Genomic DNA, 22433 nt, shown 5'->3' with positions numbered 1-22433 from the left:
TTGCTGACGTCCTTTACAGCGTCCCGCCCTTCCCCTGACTGGCAGGTCTGGGGGCGGGAAAAGAATGAGACTAGGCCGCAAAAGCCGGGGACTAAATTATAAGCGCGGCCGCCGTATAAGCGCGGTCGGCGCGGAAGTCCCCGGCGCACTAACAGTCCCAGCCGCGCCGCAGTGATAACAATGGCAGCGGCGGTCAGCGCGGCAGTCCCCATACACTAACACACTCAGCGACGCTGCAGTGTGTAAAGGCACAAACGCAGTCAGCGCCGCGGTCCCCGGTGCACTAGCACACCCAGCAATGCTGGAGTGTTGCTGTGTGCGGTCCCCACGGGGACACAGAGTACCTCAAAGTAGCAGGGCCATGTCCCTGAACGATACTCGGCTCCTATCCAGCAGAGTCCTCAGGATAGGATCCCACTTCACCCAGAGCCCTAAGGGGGATGGGGAAGGAAAACAGCATGTGGGCTCCAGCCTCCGTACCCGCAATGGGTACCTCAACCTTAACAACACCGCCGACAAGAGTGGGGTGAGAAGGGAGCATGCTTGGGGCCCTGTTATGGGCCCTCTTTTCTTCCATCCGACATAGTCAGCAGCTGCTGCTGACTAAGCTGTGGAGCTATGCGTGGATGTCTGACCTCCTTCGCACAAAGCATAAAAACTGATGAGCCCGTAGCAGTACGGGGGGTGTATAGGCTGAAGGGGAGGGGCTTTACACTTTTAGTGTAATACTTTGTGTGGCCTCCGGAGGCATAGCTATACACCCAATTGTCTGGGTCTCCCAATGGAGCGCCAAAGAAAATAGGCTGTTATGATTACCCTAAACAAGTAGTAAAAATAGTGTAAAAAAAAAAAAAAAAAAAAAAAAAAAATTCACCCCATATTTGCTCACTTTAGAAGTAAAGGATTTGCAGAGGTACGAAGAAGAATGTTTCGAATGTGATTTTCAAATGGGCCTTTCACATCTTCCAGGACATGAGGTACAGACTCTGTGATATGGCTGTCAACCTTGGAGCAGAGAAGAGGTGGTGATGGTGGTCGAATAATTGTTCTGAACAGGGGAAAAAAAAAAAAAAAAAAAAGTAAAAAATGACACAAAAGGCAATTCATTATTAATTAAATCATAGGCACCTGGAATGGTAAGAGCTATTAAAAAAGGTATTATACAGGACATTGACGTTTTTTTTGACACGGCAAGTAAGAACCTTCCGGCAGGTAGTTGGTAGCTACCTGCCTGTTTTCCCAGTGCCAATCTGTTCTGTCTCCGAGCAGTCAAGGACCACTCCTGCCAGTGATTCTTCTGTTTCTCGTACAAGTTAGCTTCTCTTCCACTGTCTACATGCGTCACTACCAATACCATGCTAAATGACAGCCACCTACCCGATGCTTAACTATGGGGAGCCGGCTGTCAATCAGCATGACGTCGCCAGTGACACCCAGTTGACAAAGCAGACAGGAAGAGAAAGCTGCTCTGGCGATGGGACGTTACCTGGAAATAGCTAATAGGTGTTGTCCGTGACCGCTCCAAGCCAGGACAAATTGTTGCAGGTATAGAACAGGTAGGTAGCTAGCAACAACCTTCCGGAATGTTTTTAGCCCCATAGCAAGTAAAATCCTAAACTTCCGGATAATCCCTTTAAATTTAGTAAAATATATGATTTTTACACTTACAGTAATGGTCTTGTTATGCATTCATAGCCATTAGTGAGGCAAATCATAGTAGTCCCAAGAGAAAGGTCAGAAACAATCCAAAATCCTTGAATGGGTGCAGGGAGCCTAGAAAAAGAAAAAGCATATTAATTAAAAAAATAAAGACATATCTCTTACTTTAAAGTAATAACTGCTCAGATTTTCCATAAAAGTAGGGTAAGACGACCACATTCTAACGCTAGACTGTTTGATGTGTTACATACTCTATTTATTCACATTTAATAAATTTACATTAATTGCTTCAATACTCCTAGTGCTCTTTTGTTTTTGATATCTTTTGGAGTGTGCTGTCTCAGTGGCCACACTGGGAGGTTCCCATTATGGCCTATCCGGTGTGACCCATATGAGACCTTGATTCATGATGTGGCTCTTTGCTTTGATTGATACTCTTAAAGGGGTTCATAAACAACTATCGTCTATTCGCCCCGTTAGGGTACATGCATGTCAGAAAAGGGGTAAAAAAGCAGGAAACCCCCTTAATGAGAATCAAAACACAGAAACTGTATGAGAGCAGCACCTTTTTATCAGACTGGAGTAATCCATGAATAACTCAAGACAGCCACTCATCTAAATAGCTGCCATCTATATATATAATTGCCTTATCTATATATATAATTGCCTTATTCTGTCTGTCTGTCTGCCATGCTTCAAAATTGTGTCCTTCCGGTGACATTGTGTCCTTCCGGTGACACAAAGCTGATTGGCCGCTGGGCTCGCCATGGCCCCGCCCCCCCACACCGATTGGCCGCTCGCCCAGGCTGCGCCCCCACACGGATTGGCCAGCCGCTTGCCCAGCCTCCGCCCCCCCCACAGATTGGCCTCTCGCCCCGGCACCCTGCAGGCATTGGCAATTCGGCCACGCCACGCCCCGCCCCCCTCACGCAACGCACGTTAGCTCTGGCCCCGCCCACCTCCCCCCGCGCATTCCCCGAACTGACAGGGCTGTCACGGAGGTGAGTACTGTACAGGGGCTGATGCTGGGGACAGAGAGGCTGATGCTGGGGACAGAGAGGCTGATGCTGGGGACAGAGAGGCTGATGCTGGGGACAGAGAGGCTGATGCTGGGGACAGAGAGGCTGATGCTGGGGACAGAGAGGCTGATGCTGGGGACAGAGAGGCTGATGCTGCAGGCAGAGAGGCTGATGCTGCAGGCAGAGAGGCTGATGCTGCAGGCAGAGAGGCTGATGCTGCAGGCAGAGAGGCTGATGCTGCAGGCAGAGAGGCTGATGCTGCAGGCAGAGAGGCTGATGCTGGCGCAGCATGGCAGATGGAGCACGTTTAGGAGTGCACAGCATGGCGGATGGAGCACGTTTGGAAGTGCGCAGCATGGCAAATGGAGCACGTTTGGGAGTGCGCAGCATGGCGGATGGAGCACGTTTGGGAGTGCGCAGCATGGCGGATGGAGCACGTTTGGGAGTGCGCAGCATGGCGGATGGAGCACGTTTGGGAGTGCGCAGCATGGCGGATGGAGCACGTTTGGGAGTGCGCAGCATGGCGGATGGAGCACGTTTGGGAGTGCGCAGCATGGGGGATTCAGCACGATGGGGAGTGCGGAGTATGGCGGATGGAGCACGTTTGGGAGTGCGCAGCATGGGAGATGGAGCACGATGGGGGGTGCGCAGCATAGGGGATGGAGCACGATGGGGAGTGCGCAGCATGGCGGATGGAGCACGATGGGGAGTGCGCAGCATGGGGGATTCAGCACGATGGGGAGTGCGGAGTATGGCGGATGGAGCACGTTTGGGAGTGCGCAGCATGGCGGATGGACCACGTTTGGGAGTGCGCAGCATAGCGGATGGAGCACGTTTGGGAGTGCGCAGCATGGGAGATGGAGCACGATGGGGGGTGCGCAGCATAGGGGATGGAGCACGATGGGGAGTGCGCAGCATGGCGGATGGAGCACGTTTGGGAGTGCGCAGCATGGGGGATTCAGCACGATGGGGAGTGCGGAGTATGGCGGATGGAGCACGTTTGGGAGTGCGCAGCATGGGAGATGGAGCACGATGGGGGGTGCGCAGCATAGGCGATGGAGCACGATGGGGAGTGCGCTGCATGGGGGATGGAGCACGATGGGGAGTGCGGAGTATGGCGGATGAAGCACGTTTGGGAGTGCGCAGCATGGCGGATGGAGCACGTTTGGGAGTGCGCAGGATGGGAGATGGAGCACGATAGAGGGTGCGCAGCATAGGGGATGGAGCACGTTTGGGAGTGCGCAGCATGGCGGATGGAGCACGTTTGGGAGTGCGCAGCATGGGAGATGGAGCACGATGGGGAGTGCGCAGCATGGCGGATGGAGCACGTTTGGGAGTGCGCAGCATGGCGGATGGAGCACGTTTGGGAGTGCGCAGCATGGCGGATGGAGCACGTTTCGGAGTGCGCAGCATGGCGGATGGAGCACGTTTGGGAGTGCGCAGGATGGGAGATGGAGCATGATAGGGAGTGCGCTGCATTGGGGATGGAGCACGATGGGGAGTGCGCTGCATGCGGGATGGAGCACGATGGGAAGTGCACACCTCCCCCCAACACACACACACACGCGCGCGCGCACTGCACAACACACCACACACACACACACTGGGAACCACAAACAACTGCCCTACACAGACACCCACACACAGACAACGCTGCACACACAAATATACGCACATACCGCACAACACACACATTGCACAAAACATACCTCCCCCCCAAAACACACCACACACACACAAACCGCGCAACACACACACACACACAACGCTACACACACAGCGCTCCACAAACAACGCAACACACAAACAACACTGCTCTCACCCCCCATCACACCCAGACAACACCCAGAACATGTACAGCCCCTACACAAACACTTGGTAACTACACACAACAACATCTACATATATATACATATATATAACAAAAATCATACATGAACTACACAATACGTAAATTCTAGAATACCCGATGCGTAGAATCGGGCCACCTTCTAGTATTATAATAAATTCTGACTCACCGCACCTTTCCCTAGCAAACTAGCTACTTCCCGGGAATGCAAAGATCAGCATCTGCACAGACTAGTTTCCATTTTTAAGAGTTTAAAATACTATTTCCACCTGTATATTTAATAAGGCAAGAGGTGTACCATATTTTTCGGATTATAAAAGACACGCTTTACCTCTCAAAAATTTGGAAAGAAAATAAGGGGTGCATCTTAAAATCTAAATGTAGCTGACTGGGTGGTGGTGAAGAGGGGTCAAAGAAGGCAGGGGCAACGCTATGGGTGTGCAGGCGGGATCCCACTCCAATTTGTGCGGGGCCGCTCTGCGGGCGGTAAATTACCAGCCATTCTGAAGATGTCGGCAGTGAGGGCTTCTTCAAATAATAGAAGAAAGCAGTGGAAAATTCCAGCTGGACTCCAAAGGGATAAATAAAAATGCTTCTTTATTTAGATCAACTCGATTAAAAATGCTCCTCAGGAAGGCGTTCCGCCGAAACGCGTAGTAGTATACATCTGCCATGCATCAGTGTGAACAAGCCGGTGTCTTTACTTGAGACATGGATATATATTTTTAATAGAGTTGAAATAAATAAAGAAGCATTTTTATTTAACCCTTTGGAGTCCAGCTGGATTTTTCCACTGCTTTCTTCTATTATCTTCTCGGCTTGCTGCAGTAATCCGTGCCGGACCAAAGGGGACTAACAGGAGGATATATTCAGGCTTGTCTCTGCAGTGGTGAGCGGTTTTGTTTCTTTTTTGTACTTCTTCAAATAATGGCGCCTAGAATTGGCACATGCGCAGATCGAGCTCTCGGCTCAAGCTCTCATCTGCACATGAGCGAACTTTGGGTGCCATTATTTGAATCAGCCCCATGTCGAGCAGAGCAGCGCCCGCAGTGAGTATCTGTACTACTTGCAGCATCGCCGTACTCCAGTACCGCCCCTGCCCCCAGCTCCACTGCTAGCCCCCCTCCCTAGTAAGACATTACCGGATTATAATACAGACTACGTATTTGTATCTTTTTCTCAAAATTTGGGGTGTGTCTTATAAAGTAAAAAATATGGTAATCCAAGACAAATCTTGCTCTGTATTCTCTCCATTTACCATCTGTCACAAACCACCGGGGGGGGTCACTCAGAAATCCCCCGCGCTGGCTACCAGTACGTCACAATCGGGGGGTAGCAAGGGGGCGTCCCCCTCCTTTATACCTCCCGACCGACAGACAGAGCACGTGACGCGCTCTCTAGCGCCCCTCTTATAGTCAGGCCAATTATGGAATTGCCCGACCATAAGCAAGGAGGCCGCTATACTACTTATGCCGATTATTGAAGGGCCCCCGGCGAGAGAAGGGTATATATTCCCCCGACCTCCGCGGGCGGAATATATAAACTCTCCCCGAATCTCACTGGCCTCCCCACAATAATCCTTGGCACAACTCGCTGCCACCAACCGATTTACGGTAACTATTAGCCGAACACACGGACGTGGGATTCAAGATCGAGATAACAGAACAGCCCAAGATTAATTCTATAATTTAATCGCCTAAAGCACACTAGAAACTACAATATATACAATAGGGAATCTACAGAATATACATATGTCAGAGTACAGTTACAGATAAAGCATGGGTTACAAACAGGTATACAATTACATCAGTTACCTTGTGTGTCTGGCCACAGGGGGGCGCTGTAGACCAGGTTTCCAGGAACTCCCTCACAGGTCTTTCCCAACCAGGCCCCCGAGCAGAAGAACACTGGAAAATGGCCGAAGTAGGGTTATCAACCTGGGCAAATCCAGGTCCCCTCCTACCTTAGTGACCTCACAGGGAGCACTGCTCCACCCCTGGCTGGAGTTATGGACAAATTCACAACATGGAATATGGGCCATAACTTTGCCTGGGAGCGTCGTAGGCGGACGCCAATGCTCTCATTGTGACAGTTATGAATTTAGCTACAGAACGAGGGGACTCATGACCTGTCTACGAGTTCCCATATGGCTGATATCACGCCTGGGGTATTTCCCAAGCTCCCCCTTCCATAAAAAAGGTGTGCCAGCATCGTCCGCCTGCGCAAACACCATTTTTATGGTTGCCATATTTATCGGAGATATGGCTTGCGAGATATGAACCATTTTTTACTGGAGTCGTTCTGTCTGGCTACTTCCAAGCCTTGCTAATGAGATACAACTCTTGTTACAGGGTGACGGCAGGGAGCCATCCTGTGTCCATTGTCCGCACAACATCTCATCTCCATATCAGAGGAGATGGCTGTTGGAGGTGTAAGTGGGATGTGACACCTTCACAGATGCTGGACATTTGGGAACAAGGAGGGAGGGGGGCACTGCCAGGGAGTGATGAGAGCAATTATGACTTCTAGTCATAATTCCTCTTCATATCCCAGGATTTACCTCACACCTCCCCCCTTTTGAGGGCGCTAGGGGGCAGCACACTCCGGTGTTCCCCCGTGCGCCCGCCCGCGACCTCTCCTTGTCGGGACAGCCCGTCTGCGTTACCGTGGTCACGGCCCCTTTTGTGGCGAATGGTGAAGTCGTATTGCTGGAGCGCAAGGCTCCATCGCAACAATCGCCCATTCGTCCCAGAGACGGTGTGCAACCAGCTGAGGGGATTGTGGTCCGTCTCCACGATGAAGTGGCGCCCGTATAGATAGGGTTGCAGACGCTGCAGGGCCCACACTATGGCCAGGCACTCCTTCTCCATTGTAGAATAGGCCACTTCCCTTGGCAACAGCTTCCTGCTCAGGTACAAGACTGGGTGCTCTTGGCTCGCAGAGTCCACCTGGCTGAGCACCGCACCGAGGCCGAAGTCACTGGCGTCGGTCTGTACTACAAACGGCCGCGTGAAGTCGGCTGCCTGTAGCACGGGCGGGCTGGACAGGGCGTCCTTTAGGGCCCGGAAGGCTGTCTCGCAGTCCATTGTCCAATCGACTGCAGAGGGCAGCTTCTTCTTGGTGAGGTCCGTCAAGGGCTTTGCCAGGCTACTATAGCATGGAACAAACCTCCTATAGTACCCAGCGGTCCCCAAGAAGGACATCACCTGCTTCTTGGTCCTGGGGGTGGGCCAGGATGCGATGGCTTCCACTTTCTCAGGCTCGGGCTTCAGTGTTCTCCCACCTACCCGGTGACCGAGGTACTGGACCTCGCTCATGGCCAGCTGACACTTTCCCGGCTTGATGGTCAAACCTGCCCGGTGGATCCGCCTGAGCACCTGTGCTAGATGCTCTAGGTGGTCCTCCCAGGTGGGACTGAAGACGGCAATGTCATCCAGGTACGCGGCCGCGTACCCTTCAAGTCCCTTGAGCAGGGTGTTGACCATCCGCTGGAAAGTGGCAGGGGCATTCCTCATCCCGAATGGCATCACCGTGGACTCGTACAGTCCAAATGGGGTAATAAAGGCAGAGCGTTCCCTGGCCTTGCGAGTCAGGGGGATCTGCCAATATCCCCGGCTCAGATCCATGATGGTCAGGTACTGAGCCCCGGCCAACTGATCGAGCAGGTCATCGATGCGTGGCATTGGGTACGCATCGGCGACCGTGACCGCATTGAGCCCCCTGTAGTCCACGCAGAACCGAGTGGTTCGGTCCTTCTTAGGGACGAGGACTACAGGCGAGGCCCAAGCGCTGTTGGATGCCTGGATCACCCCCAGCTTCAGCATCTCGTCAATCTCCTGGCGCATGTGTTGCTGCACCTCCAGGGAGACCCGATATGCTGAACGCCGGATCGGGGGATGATCCCCAGTGTCCACGTGATGGACAGCCAAGTCAGTCCTTCCGGGCTGGTTGGTAAACAACCCCCGGAAGGGGAGGAGGGTGGCCCACAGCTGGGACCGTTGGTCTTCCAAGAGCTGGTGGCCAACCTCCACATCCTCAATGGATCCGCCTGCCCTAACCTGGGCTAGCATATCCAAGAGGGTTTCCGCTTCTCCCTCCTCGGGCAGGTTGCACACGGGGAGCGCACATGCCTCCCGCTCATGATGTGCCTTCATCATGTTCACATGGAAGGGCTTCCGCCTTCCACGGGCAGGGTCCAGGGTGACCAGGTACGTTACAGGGTTGAGCTGCTGGTACACGAGGTATGGGCCTTCCCAGGCTGCCTGAAGCTTGTCCTGTGGTACGGGGACCAGTACCCACACCTCTTGACCCACTTGGTAGGTCCTCTCACAAGCGTTCTGGTCGTACCAACGCTTCTGATCGGCCTGGGCTTGAGCCATATTGTCGTGTACCAGTTGCGTCAAGGCCTGCATTTTGTCCCGGAAGCGCATGACATACTCGATAACCGACACTCCAGGGGTGGCCAAATCCCCTTCCCAAGCCTCTTTCACCAGAGCCAGGGGGCCCCGCACACGTCGCCCGTACAGGAGCTCAAACGGTGAGAATCCTGTTGAGGCCTGTGGAACCTCCCGGTAAGCAAATAACAGGTGTGGGAGATACCGCTCCCAGTCACGCCCATGGGAGTCGACCAACATCTTAAGCATCTGCTTTAAGGTGCCATTAAACCGCTCGCACAGGCCATTAGTCTGTGGATGGTACGGGCTGGCCACCAGATGTCGCACCTGGACTTGCTTACAGAGGGCCTCCATCAGCTGGGACATGAATTGGGTCCCCCGGTCAGTGAGCATTTCCTGGGGAAAACCCACTCGGGAGAAAATCTCCAGCAATGCGGTGGCCACCTTGTCAGCCCGAATGGACGACAAGGCCACTGCTTCTGGGTACCGGGTGGCATAGTCCACTACCGTCAGTATGAAGCGTTTCCCGGAGCTGCTGGGGATGGCCAGCGGGCCGACCAGATCCACAGCCACCCTCCTGAAAGGCTCATCGATGATGGGCAGAGATACCAGTGGGGCTTTGGGGCGTGGCCCCGCCTTCCCCACTCTCTGACAGGTTTCACACGAACGGCAGTAGGCAGCCACATCGGCCCCCATTTTTGGCCAGTAGAAATGCTGGTTTAACCTGGCCTTGGTCTTAGCGATCCCTAGGTGTCCGGCCATCGGAATCTCATGTGCGATCCGCAACAACTCCGTCCGGAACGGATAGGGTACCACCAACTGTCGGTCCCTGGGCCACGCCTCCGGTGAACCCTGCTGGACCGTGGCCCGGTACAGCCGTCCTTGGTCCCAGACCACTCGCTCCGGGTCCGAGTCCGAGGGAGGCTGTGCCGCCTGCTCCTTAAGAGCTTTCAGGCTGTCGTCAGCTTCTAACGCTGCCTGAAACCCCTGACTAGATGTGGCCAGAATCGACGAGACTGTCACATCTTCAGTCAGTACCCCGGGACCTGTGTCCTGGCCTCCACCTGACTCGGCTGCCACTTGGTCAGAAGGGGAAGAGCTATCGGACCTCCGGGAGGCCCCTTGGCTTCCAGCACTCCCACTGCGGGTGACAGCGGCCACAGCCGCTGCGACCGTGGGTCGTGCCTGCTCATCCTCCGTTCCTGACCAAGTCGCCGGTTCAGGCAGACCTACCTGGCTTCCTGACACCCCGGTTGTGGGGGAACCATGCACCGAGATCTTACCTGGGAGCACTTCCGCTCCTGGACCGGCCCCAATCTCACCTGCCTGTTCCCCTCCTGCAGCAACAGAACCCCGCTGTGAAATCTCTGGGGACCCCACATTTGCTGTGGTAGCCCCCACCCCACACACTGGTCCTCCCCCTGCAGCACCCTGCTCCCTGCTTATCCCTGCAGAGGGCAACAGATCCCAGCTCACAGGCTGGTTACTTGTAGAGGCATTGTCACACCTTTCTCTGACCCCCTCCCCTGTCACAGCTGCAGCTGTGTGTGTGTCTATGGTGTCTATGCAAGCAGAAATATCAGAGTTCACTCCCTCCTCCCTTACATCATTCATAGATAACACATTAACATTGTCCGGAGGCATGTCAGTACGGGCTGAAGGTTCAGCCCTTGGTTGGGGCCCAAACTGGGAGGTTATCTGCCCCAAATCTGTCCCAAGTAGCACGTTTGCAGGGATCCGATCAGTTACCCCCACCTCCCTCACCCCTCGCCCTGCGCCCCAGTCCACATAAATGTCAGCAACAGGCAGCGCCGGGTCAGTGCCTCCAATCCCGGAGACAGCGAGGGTATTTCCAGGGATCAAGTCTTGGGGGGACACCATCTCAGGCCGCACCAGAGTCACCTCCGAGGCGCTGTCTCGCAGTCCTATGGTCACAGACCGGCCGACGGTGACAGGTTGGAAGCTGTCCAGGGACCTACCACCACCCCCACCCACACAATACACCTTGGGCGGCCCTTGGGACGGGGACGGAGCCGGGGCCTTGGGACGCTGAGGGCACATGGCCTTGAAGTGTCCAGGTAGGTTGCACTGGTGGCACCGTCTTGGCTCTGCCACGGGCCTGGAGAGGGGAGTTGAGGGGGACACCCCCTGCAGTCTAGGGGCAGGTGGGGCAGTCGCAGAGTTCATCTTACCCCCTCTCCAGGTGCTGCTGGTGGCTGCTCTCCTGGCTTCAGGAGCCCGATTGTTGGTGTAGTCATCGGCCAGGGCAGCTGTAGCCGTGGATCCCTTTGGCTTCTGGTCTCGGATGAACTGGCGGAGATCCTCAGGGCAGTTCCACAAGAGTTGCTCCGTGATGAACAAGTCCAGGATCTCCGGTCCGGTGGAAAGCTGCAGGCCTTGGGTCCAGTGGTCGGCAGCTCGGGCAAGTGCCCGCCGGTGGTCAGCCCAGGAGTCCTTTGGTCCCTTCTGCAGCGTCCGGAACTTCTTGCGGTAGGACTCCGGGGTGAGGTTGTACTGTTGGATCAGGGCCCGCTTGATGGTGTCGTAGCCCTGATCCGCCTCAGCAGGCAAGTCCCCAAGGATATCCAGGGCCTTACCCCTTAAACGGGGGGTCAGGTATTTGGCCCACTGGTCCTTGTTCAGATGATGCTGCAAGCAAGTCCGTTCAAAAGCAGTCAAGAAAGAGTCCAAGTCTCCATCCTTCTCCAGCACTGGGAAGTCCTCAACACGGACCTTTGGAAGTTTGGTGTCTGGAAGGTCACGGGTGGCTGATGAGGGCCGGAGCTGAGCTAGCTGCAGCTGGTAGTTACGCTCTGCCTGGCGCTCTTCACGCGCTGCTTGCCGCTCACGCTCGGCCATGAGTTCCTTGTAGCCCTCCCGGTCTCCAGCCTGGCGTAGGGCCATAGCCATTTGAAGAAGGCTATCCGAGCCTCCCAGGCTCGGTGGAATGGCACGTGGTGATCTGCGGCCCGCTGCGGAGCCTGGTGATTCACTGTCCATGGCAGAGCGGAGGGCTGGCATCTGGCTCGTTGAGGACCCTTGGGCGAGCTGCTCCTCATCTTGTCCAGCAGTGCCCGGTTGTGCAATGTCCTCTGCAGAGCTGTTTTCTGGCGTCGAGCTCCTGGAGGACTCGTGGGCAACCTCCTCATTACTGTCCACAGCACCGTCCTCCCTCTCTTCGGCTCCTGCTTTAGCATTGGCCAGTTGCATAGCTCTGCTCCTGGTGCCATCAGCCATTCTTGCAGACCTTTGGTCACTGACACAGAACTGACACCTGATGCCTCCACACACCTTACAGTATCTGCACTCTGACACTCTAGTGTTGAGCTAGTCTGAAGACCCCAGCAGCCACAGCTGCTGCAGGCAGTCTTTAGTGTCTGGGAGTATGGGTCTCACACTCACACACACTATTATCTCGATCCCACCGCTATGCCACCAATATGTCACAAACCACCGGGGGGGTCACTCAGAAATCCCCCGCGCTGGCTACCAGTACGTCACAATCGGGGGGTAGCAAGGGGGCGTCCCCCTCCTTTATACCTCCCGACCGACAGACAGAGCACGTGACGCGCTCTCTAGCGCCCCTCTTATAGTCAGGCCAATTATGGAATTGCCCGACCATAAGCAAGGAGGCCGCTATACTACTTATGCCGATTATTGAAGGGCCCCCGGCGAGAGAAGGGTATATATTCCCCCGACCTCCGCGGGCGGAATATATAAACTCTCCCCGAATCTCACTGGCCTCCCCACAATAATCCTTGGCACAACTCGCTGCCACCAACCGATTTACGGTAACTATTAGCCGAACACACGGACGTGGGATTCAAGATCGAGATAACAGAACAGCCCAAGATTAATTATATAATTTAATCGCCTAAAGCACACTAGAAACTACAATATATACAATAGGGAATCTACAGAATATACATATGTCAGAGTACAGTTACAGATAAAGCATGGGTTACAAACAGGTATACAATTACATCAGTTACCTTGTGTGTCTGGCCACAGGGGGGCGCTGTAGACCAGGTTTCCAGGAACTCCCTCACAGGTCTTTCCCAACCAGGCCCCCGAGCAGAAGAACACTGGAAAATGGCCTAAGTAGGGTTATCAACCTGGGCAAATCCAGGTCCCCTCCTACCTTAGTGACCTCACAGGGAGCACTGCTCCACCCCTGGCTGGAGTTATGGACAAATTCACAACATGGAATATGGGCCATAACTTTGCCTGGGAGCGTCGTAGGCGGACGCCAATGCTCTCATTGTGACAGTTATGAATTTAGCTACAGAACGAGGGGACTCATGACCTGTCTACGAGTTCCCATATGGCTGATATCACGCCTGGGGTATTTCCCAAGCTCCCCCTTCCATAAAAAAGGTGTGCCAGCATCGTCCGCCTGCGCAAACACCATTTTTATGGTTGCCATATTTATCGGAGATATGGCTTGCGAGATATGAACCATTTTTTACTGGAGTCGTTCTGTCTGGCTACTTCCAAGCCTTGCTAATGAGATACAACTCTTGTTACAGGGTGACGGCAGGGAGCCATCCTGTGTCCATTGTCCGCACAACATCTCATCTCCATATCAGAGGAGATGGCTGTTGGAGGTGTAAGTGGGATGTGACACCTTCACAGATGCTGGACATTTGGGAACAAGGAGGGAGGGGGGCACTGCCAGGGAGTGATGAGAGCAATTATGACTTCTAGTCATAATTCCTCTTCATATCCCAGGATTTACCTCACACCATCTTCCCAAGCTAGTAATGCAGAATAATTGGTAATGAGAATAACAAACAGGTACATAGACATAGGTCACTGCTCTGATGGGTCACTGGCCAACGAGGTGATCTTCGTAAGAATAGCACGTAATTACCACATCGTTTGCCACCTGCTGCCATGGCGAGGTTACAGCTCCACAGTAAACTGAGCTTAGATGAGCTGGAACATTAGCTTTATTACAATAATGTGCACCATATTAGGTAGTAAAACAGTTTGATAAATCATGCATAGCCGCTTGAAGTTATAAAGTCTCTGTTATAAGTATCATAGTTGAGCACCAGACAGTGCTGCATATATACATACTTGCATGGCAGTGGCTTGGTACACAGAATATGCTCCACAAGGCACTTCTGCTCTGCAGCCAATTCTTGCAAACCGTCTTTATCCTCTTCTCCTGCAAATACATTTAGAAAAATTGCAAAAACAACTACCAGCAGACTCTTCTTGAGTTAAGCAGTGGATAACAAGCATATGGAATATTGAGCGGGGAAGGGTAGAAACAAAAAAAAAAAAAAAAAAAAAAAAAAAAAACAGCACCACAGACCTGCACTGAGAAACTTCTCCAGTCTACCGAACCAAGCCAGACCAACACTGTGAATGCCCGTCACATGGGTACAGTGATATCTTGATGAACAAACAGTGTCTAGAATAAAGAGAGATCATTACTGAACGCTTGGGTCAACAATCATCATTTGCCTTTTTTTTTAATCGATGTCACTTTCCTTTATCTTGTATCAGTTAGTTGCCTTTTGGCACAAAATTCTTCAAAATGGAGAACGCAATACATTAATGTGGCGCAATGTGAAAAAAAATGGTCTTTTTTACTTCTTTCAACTGTTTTGGCGCCTTTTAGTACAATTTGCAAAATGGACTTAAAAAGATGTCAAAATACTTGCATATTCAAAAATATACAGCAGGGGAGGAGGGACTTTAAAAGAGGCACAATTAGAATAATAAATAGGGTGCAAAAGAAGGGAATTTTGTTACTTACCGTAAATTCCTTTTCTTCTAGCTCCTATTGGGAGACCCAGACGATTGGGTGTATAGCACTGCCTCCGGAGGCCACACAAAGCAATTACACTAAAAAGTGTAAGGCCCCTCCCCTTCTGGCTATACACCCCCAGTGGGATCACTGGCTCACCAGTTTTAGTGCAAAAGCAAGAAGGAGGAAAGCCAATAACTGGTTTAAACAAATTCACTCCGAGTAACATCGGAGAACTGAAAACCGTTCAACATGAACAACATGTGTACCCGCAAAGAAACCAAAAATCCCGAAGGACAACAGGGCGGGTGCTGGGTCTCCCAATAGGAGCTAGAAGAAAAGGAATTTACGGTAAGTAACAAAATTCCCTTCTTCTTCGGCGCTCCATTGGGAGACCCAGACGATTGGGACGTCCAAAAGCTGTCCCTGGGTGGGTAAAGAATACCTCATGTTAGAGCTGCAAGACAGCCCTCCCCTATAGGGAGGCAACTGCCGCCTGCAGGACTCTTCTACCTAGGCTGGCGTCCGCCGAAGCATAGGTATGCACCTGATAATGTTTGGTGAAAGTGTGCAGACTCGACCAGGTAGCTGCCTGGCACACCTGTTGAGCCGTAGCCTGGTGTCGCAATGCCCAGGACGCACCCACGGCTCTGGTAGAATGGGCCTTCAGCCCTGATGGAACCGGAAGCCCAGCAGAACGGTAGGCTTCAAGAATTGGTTCTTTGATCCATCGAGCCAGGGTTGCCTTAGAAGCCTGCGACCCTTTGCGCTTACCAGCGACAAGGACAAAGAGTGCATCCGAACGGCGCAGTGGCGCCGTGCGGGAAATGTAGATTCTGAGTGCTCTCACCAGATCTAACAAATGTAAATCCTTCTCATACCGATGTACTGCATGAGGACAAAACGAAGGCAAAGAGATATCCTGATTAAGATGAAAGGAGGATACCACCTTCGGGAGAAACTCCTGAATGGGACGCAGCACTACCTTGTCCTGGTGGAAGACCAGGAAGGGAGCCTTGGATGACAGCGCTGCTAGCTCAGACACTCTCCGAAGAGATGTGATCGCTACCAGAAAAGCCACTTTCTGTGAAAGTCTAGAAAATGAAACCTCCCTCAGAGGCTCGAAGGGCGGCTTCTGGAGGGCAACTAGTACTCTGTTCAGATCCCATGGATCTAACGGCCGCTTGTACGGGGGAACGATATGACAAACCCCCTGTAGGAACGTGCGCACCTTAGAGAGTCGTGCTAGACGCTTCTGAAAAAAGACGGATAGCGCCGAGACTTGCCCTTTAAGGGAGCCGAGCGACAAACCTTTTTCTAACCCTGATTGCAGGAAAGAAAGAAGGGTAGGTAATGCAAATGGCCAGGGAGAGACTCCCTGAGCCGAGCACCAGGATAAGAATATCCTCCACGTTCTGTGGTAGATCTTAGCAGACGTGGGCTTCCTAGCCTGTCTCATGGTGGCAACGACCCCTTGGGATAAGCCTGAAGACGCTAGTATCCAGGACTCAATGGCCACACAGTCAGGTTCAGGGCCGCAGAATTCCGATGGAAAAACGGCCCTTGGGACAGTAAGTCTGGTCGGTCTGGTAGTGCCCATGGTTGGCCGACCGTGAGATGCCACAGATCCGGATACCACGCCCTCCTCGGCCAGTCTGGAGCGACGAGTATGACGCGGCTGCAGTCGGATCTGATCTTGCGTAGCACTCTGGGCAAGAGTGCCAGAGGTGGAAACACATAAGGGAGCCGGAACTGCGACCAATCTTGCACTAGGGCGTCTGCTGCTAGAGCTCTTTGATCGCGAGACCGTGCCATGAAGGTTGGGACCTTGTTGTTGTGCCTGGACGCCATTAGGTCGACGTCCGGCCTTCCCCATCGGCGACAGATTTCCTGAAACACGTCCGGGTGAAGGGACCATTCCCCTGCGTCCATGCCCTGGCGACTGAGGAAGTCTGCTTCCCAGTTTTCTACGCCGGGGATGTGAACTGCTGATATGGTGGAGGCCGTGGCTTCCACCCACATCAGAATCCGCCGGACTTCCTGGAAGGCTTGCCGACTGCGTGTCCCCCCTTGGTGGTTGATGTATGCCACCGCTGTGGAGTTGTCCGACTGAATTCGGATCTGCTTCCCTGCCAGCCACTGCTGGAAGGCTAGTAGGGCAAGAAACACTGCTCTGATTTCCAGAACATTGATCTGAAGGATGGACTCCTGCTGAGTCCACGTACCCTGAGCCCTGTGGTGAAGAAACACTGCTCCCCACCCTGACAGACTCGCGTCTGTCGTGACCACCGCCCAGGACGGTGGTAGGAAGGATCTTCCCTGTGATAATGAGGTGGGAAGAAGCCACCACTGCAGGGAGTCCTTGGCCGTCTGGGAAAGGGAGACTTTCCTGTCCAGGGATGTTGACTTCCCGTCCCATTGGCGGAGGATGTCCCATTGAAGTGGACGCAGATGAAACTGCGCAAACGGAACCGCCTCCATTGCTGCCACCATCTTCCCGAGGAAGTGCATGAGGCGTCTTAAGGAGTGCGACTGACTTTGAAGGAGAGTCTGCACCCCAGCCTGTAGAGACCGCTGCTTGTCCAGCGGAAGCTTCACTATCGCTGAGAGAGTATGAAACTCCATGCCAAGATACGTTAGTGATTGGGTCGGTGACAGATTTGACTTTGGGAAGTTGATGATCCACCCGAACGCCTGGAGAGTCTCCAGTGCAAAATTCAGGCTGAGTTGGCATGCCTCCTGAGAGGGTGCCTTGACCAGCAGATCGTCCAAATAAGGGATCACAGAGTGTCCGTGAGAGTGCAAGACTGCTACCACTGCTGCCATGATCTTGGTGAACACCCGAGGGGCTGTCGCCAGACCAAATGGCAGAGCCACGAACTGAAGATGGTCGTCTCCTATCACGAAGCGTAGAAAGCGTTGGTGCTCCGTAGCAATCGGCACGTGGAGATAAGCATCTTTGATGTCTATTGATGCTAGGAAATCTCCTTGGGACATTGAGGCAATGACTGAGCGGAGGGATTCCATCCGGAACCGCCTGGCATTCACATGCTTGTTGAGCAGTTTTAGGTCCAGAACAGGACGGAAGGAGCCGTCCTTTTTTGGAACCACAAAGAGATTGGAGTAAAATCCTCGCCCTCGTTCCTGAGGGGGGACAGGGATCACGACTCCTTCTGCTCTTAGAGAGTCCACCGCCTGCAGCAGGGCATCTGCTCGGTTGGGGTGTGGGGAGGTTCTGAAGAACCGAAGTGGAGGCCGAGAACTGAACTCGATTCTGTACCCGCGAGACAAAATGTCTGTTACCCACCGGTCTTTGACCTGTGACAGCCAAATGTCGCAAAAGCGGGAGAGCCTGCCACCGACCGAGGATGCGGAGGGAGGAGGCCGAAAGTCATGAGGTAGCCGCCTTGGAAGCGGTTCCTCCATTTGCCTTCCTGGGGCGTGAGTGAGCCCGCCAGGAATCTGAGCTGCCTTGTCCCTTCTGAGTCCCTTTGGACGAGGAGAATTGGGCCTTGCCCGAGCCTCGAAAGGACCGAAACCTCGACTGCCACTTTTTCTGTTGAGGTTTACTTGCTCTGGGCTGTGGTAAGGAAGAGTCCTTACCCTTGGACTGTTTTATGATTTCAGCCAATGGCTCACCAAACAGTCTGTCTCTGGATAATGGCAAGCTGGTTAAGCATTTTTTGGAACCAGCATCTGCTTTCCAGTCCTTTAACCATAATGCTCTGCGCAAAACCACAGAATTGGCGGCCGCCATAGAGGTACGGCTCGTAGATTCTAGGACAGCATTGATAGCATAGGTCGCAAACGCAGACATTTGCGACGTTAGGGACGCCACCTGCGGTACTGCTGGATGCATGATAGCATCCACCTGTGCTAAACCAGCTGAAATAGCTTGGAGTGCCCACACGGCCGCGAATGCTGGAGCAAACGACGCGCCGATAGCTTCATAGACAGATTTCAACCAAAGGTCCATCTGTCTGTCGTTGGCATCTTTAAGTGAAGCGCCATCCTCTACTGCGACTATGGATCTAGCCGCAAGCTTGGAAATTGGGGGATCCACTTTTGGACACTGGGTCCAGCGTTTGGCCACTTCAGCGGGAAAAGGATAACGGGTATCCTTAGAACGTTTAGAGAAACGCTTGTCTGGATGAGCGTCGTGCTTCTGGATTGATTCTCTGAAGTCAGAGTGGTCCAAAAAAGCACTTAGTTTACGCTTGGGATACAGGAAATGGAACTTCTCCTGCTGTGCAGCTGCCTCCTCTGCTGAAGGGGCTGGGGGAGAAATATCCAACAGTCTGTTAATTGCCGATATAAGGTCATTAACCATGGCGTCACCATCAGGGGCATCCAGATTGAGAGGGGCCTCAGGATCAGAATCCTGAGCACCGTCCTCAGTCTCATCACAGAGAGACTCTTCTCGCTGAGACCCTGAGCAGTGAGATGACGTCGAGGGTCTTTCCCAGCGAGCTCGCTTAGGCTGCCTGGGACTGTCATCTGAGTCAGAGACTTCAGCCTGTGATGCTTGAGACCCCCCTGAAGTACGGATTAGATCCAACTGAGGGGGACCGGAGAGCATAGACACAGCAGTGTCCATGGCCTGAGTAACTGGCCTGGCCTGCAAGGTCTCCAGGATTTTTGTCATAGTCACAGACATTTTATCAGCAAACACTGCAAAGTCTGTCCCCGTCACCGGGGCAGGGTTCGCAGGCGACTCTGCCTGGGCTACCACCACAATAGGCTCTGGCTGACGAAGTGCCACTGGGACTGAACATTGCACACAATGTGAGTCATTGGAGCCTGCCGGTAGATTAGCCCCACATGCTGTACAAACAGTGTACACAGCCCGTGCCTTGGCAGCCTTGCGTTTTGCGGATGACATGTTGCTGCCTCTCAGAGCAGTACAGGATGTCCAGCCAAGAAGCGACCTTACAGTGCACTATATAAAAATATATATATATATATATATATATATATATATATATATATATATATATATATATATATATATATATATATATATATATATATATATATATATATATATATATATATATATATATATATATATATATATATATATATGGTACCCAGAAAAAGTACACTAATATAGCACTGAGGCACTAGAGGGGCCAGCACTACTGTGCTGCTTACCGCCCGCTTAGGAGCGGTGTGTGGTCGCCAGAAGTCCGTCCAGTCTGGGTCTCCCAGAGCCTGCTGCCTTTCCCCAGCCAGACCGCATGTATAATGGCTGCCGGCGTCCTTGTGGAGAGGAGGGGCGGGCCCTGGGCGTACACCGACGAAGAGCGGGAAGTCTGCTTCCCCCTGTGCCTAGTGAGAGGGCTGGAGCATGTAAATAAGGCTCCAGCCCTCGGCGCTGCCGATTACACAGCGCCTCTCCCCTACCCTGATTGACAGGGTGGGGGCGGGAACGAAGCGGCGCTAGGCCGCAGAAGCCGGGGGCTATAGTTAGAAGCGCCGCCGCCGTAAAAGCGCGGTCGGCGCAAGTCCCCGGCGCACTACAAGTCGCAGCTGCGCCGCCGCTCCAGGAGCGGTCGGCGCAGCAGTTCCCAACATATAACGTCACTCAGCAAAGCTGCAGTGACCTAACCCCAGCGCACAGCGATACTGTCCCCGGCGCACTACAACGCTCAGCAAGCCCTGAGAGTGTCCGTGCCTGCCGGGGACACAGAGTACCTGAAAGCTGCAGGGCCTTGTCCCTGAACGGCACTCCCGCTCCAAATCCAGCAGGTTCTCTGGGTCTGTGGATGGAGCCCGGCCCCAGGGCTTGGGGGCCGGTAAGATCCCACTTCCACAGAGCCCTCCAGGGGATGTGGAAGGAAAACAGCATGTGGGCTCCAGCCTCCGTACCAGCAATAGGTACCTCAACCTTACAAGCACCACCACGGGTGAGAAGGGAGCATGCTGGGGGCCCCATATGGGCCCTCTTTTCTTCCATCCGATATAGTCAGCAGCTACTGCTGACTACAAACAGTGGAGCTATGCGTGGATGTCTGACCTCCTTCGCACAAAGCAGAAAACTGGTGAGCCAGTGATCCCACTGGGGGTGTATAGCCAGAAGGGGAGGGGCCTTACACTTTTTAGTGTAATTGCTTTGTGTGGCCTCCGGAGGCAGTGCTATACACCCAATCGTCTGGGTCTCCCAATGGAGCGCCGAAGAAAATAGAAAATAAACAAAAGCAACGAAACTAGACAAAAACCTAAAAAAAATAAAAAAAAATAAAAAAGATAATAAATACACACTCCTTAACACCTTTAACCCCTTAAAGTCCAGTTAATTTCTGGGCTTGAAGGCAAGAAACACTTGTCTCAGTGTTTTGCACACATTGGTTTTTGCAGCTTTTTCTGATGAGTCTTGCTTGCAGATTTGTTACAAAACTGCAAGCAAATCCTGATGCCAGCAAAGTCAATGAGAATACTGAAGATAGCGCATGTTTAATATTATTATTATTAATTTATTCATTTATATAGCGCTATTAATTCCATTGGGGCTCAAAATCTAAATTCCCTATCTGTATGTCTTTGGAGTGTGGGAGGAAACCGGAGTACCTGGAAGAAACCCACACAAACATGGGGAGAACATACAAACTCCTTGCAGACAGTGTCCTTGGTGGGAATTGAACCCAGGACCTCAGCACTGCAAGATTACAGTGCTAACCACTGAGTCACCGTGCCGCCCGCGTTTAGGATAATCTCCTTACAGATTTGGTGCAGAAAATAATCTGCAGCATGTCAATTATTTCTGCATTTTTGGCAGGGTTTTCCCCATCTGACTTCAATGAGAAACACTTCAATAACCCACAGAAAAACGATGCAATTTTCCTGCCAAGAGATACAGAGGTAGCAGCGAATACGAAACCATTTCTGCCTATGTGATCCTGTTCATCGCTGACCTTATGTTATTAGTAGGATATGTGCAGGAAATGTCAGTTGTGGGCTTTTTGGCATGCTCCGATTGAAGTAAATACACCCTTAAAGAGGATCTGTCACCGGGTCATATGTGGCCAGTTTTTGCTCATTTTCATCTCTATTGCTCCCTGAGCAAATTTTTTTTTTTTTATCCACCACATGCCTTTAGAAACACGGGCCTTTAGTGCTAATATTTATTTTTTGTTACCAGGGGGGGGGGAATTGCTCACAGGGTAATAGACGCCCCAAGAGAGCAAAGCCCTTTTAGTAAAAACTATAAGAAATTAGCACTAACAAAAACGACCCATATCTATGCAGCCATATGTAAAAAAAAAAAAATAAATAGATATATGTTTGGCCACTTTAAATACCACCACTGATCTTATGAGTGTGTGTAAAGCCTGCTTTACACCTTACGATTGTGCATACGATATCGTATGCGATCGTACCCGCCCCCATCGTATGTGCGGCACGTTCAATTTGTTGAACGTGCCGCACAAACAATTAATTGCCGTCACACGTACTTACCTTCCATATGACCTCGATGTGGGCGGCGAACGTCCACTTCCTGGAGTGGGAGGGACGTTCTAAATCACATCGACGTCATGCGGCAGTCAGCCAATAGAACCAGAGATGTGGAGATGAGCGGGACGTAAACATCCCGCACACCTCCTTCCTTCCGCATAGCCGGCGGGAGCCGCGGGGCGCAGGTAAGCAGGGCTGTGGAGTCGGAGTCGGAGTCGTGGAGTCGGAGTCGGAGCTCATTTTGGTGGAGTCGGAGTCTGAGTCGGTATAAAATGCACCGACTCCGACTCCTAAAA

The 22433-nt window shown here is 52.5% G+C and overlaps 1 protein-coding gene across 1 annotated transcript in view; it reads right to left on the bottom strand.

Annotated features, from left to right (window-relative positions):
• NUP88 (nucleoporin 88) overlaps positions 1–22433 on the bottom strand; it is a 155212-nt gene that overhangs the window by 67196 nt on the left and 65583 nt on the right. Inside the window, exons 8-11 of the mRNA XM_075336385.1 lie at positions 14245–14343; positions 14004–14094; positions 1669–1773; positions 890–1048 (exon numbers count right to left, since the gene is read on the bottom strand). Coding sequence (XP_075192500.1) covers positions 890–1048; positions 1669–1773; positions 14004–14094; positions 14245–14343 — 454 coding nt within the window. The remainder of the gene's footprint in view (positions 1–889; positions 1049–1668; positions 1774–14003; positions 14095–14244; positions 14344–22433) is intronic.

Source organism: Anomaloglossus baeobatrachus, chromosome 2 (genome assembly GCF_048569485.1).
Source record: "Anomaloglossus baeobatrachus isolate aAnoBae1 chromosome 2, aAnoBae1.hap1, whole genome shotgun sequence".
Classification (NCBI taxonomy): domain Eukaryota; kingdom Metazoa; phylum Chordata; class Amphibia; order Anura; family Aromobatidae; genus Anomaloglossus; species Anomaloglossus baeobatrachus.
Note: the sequence above shows the minus strand (reverse complement) of the source record. Positions and strands in the feature narration are given on the sequence as shown.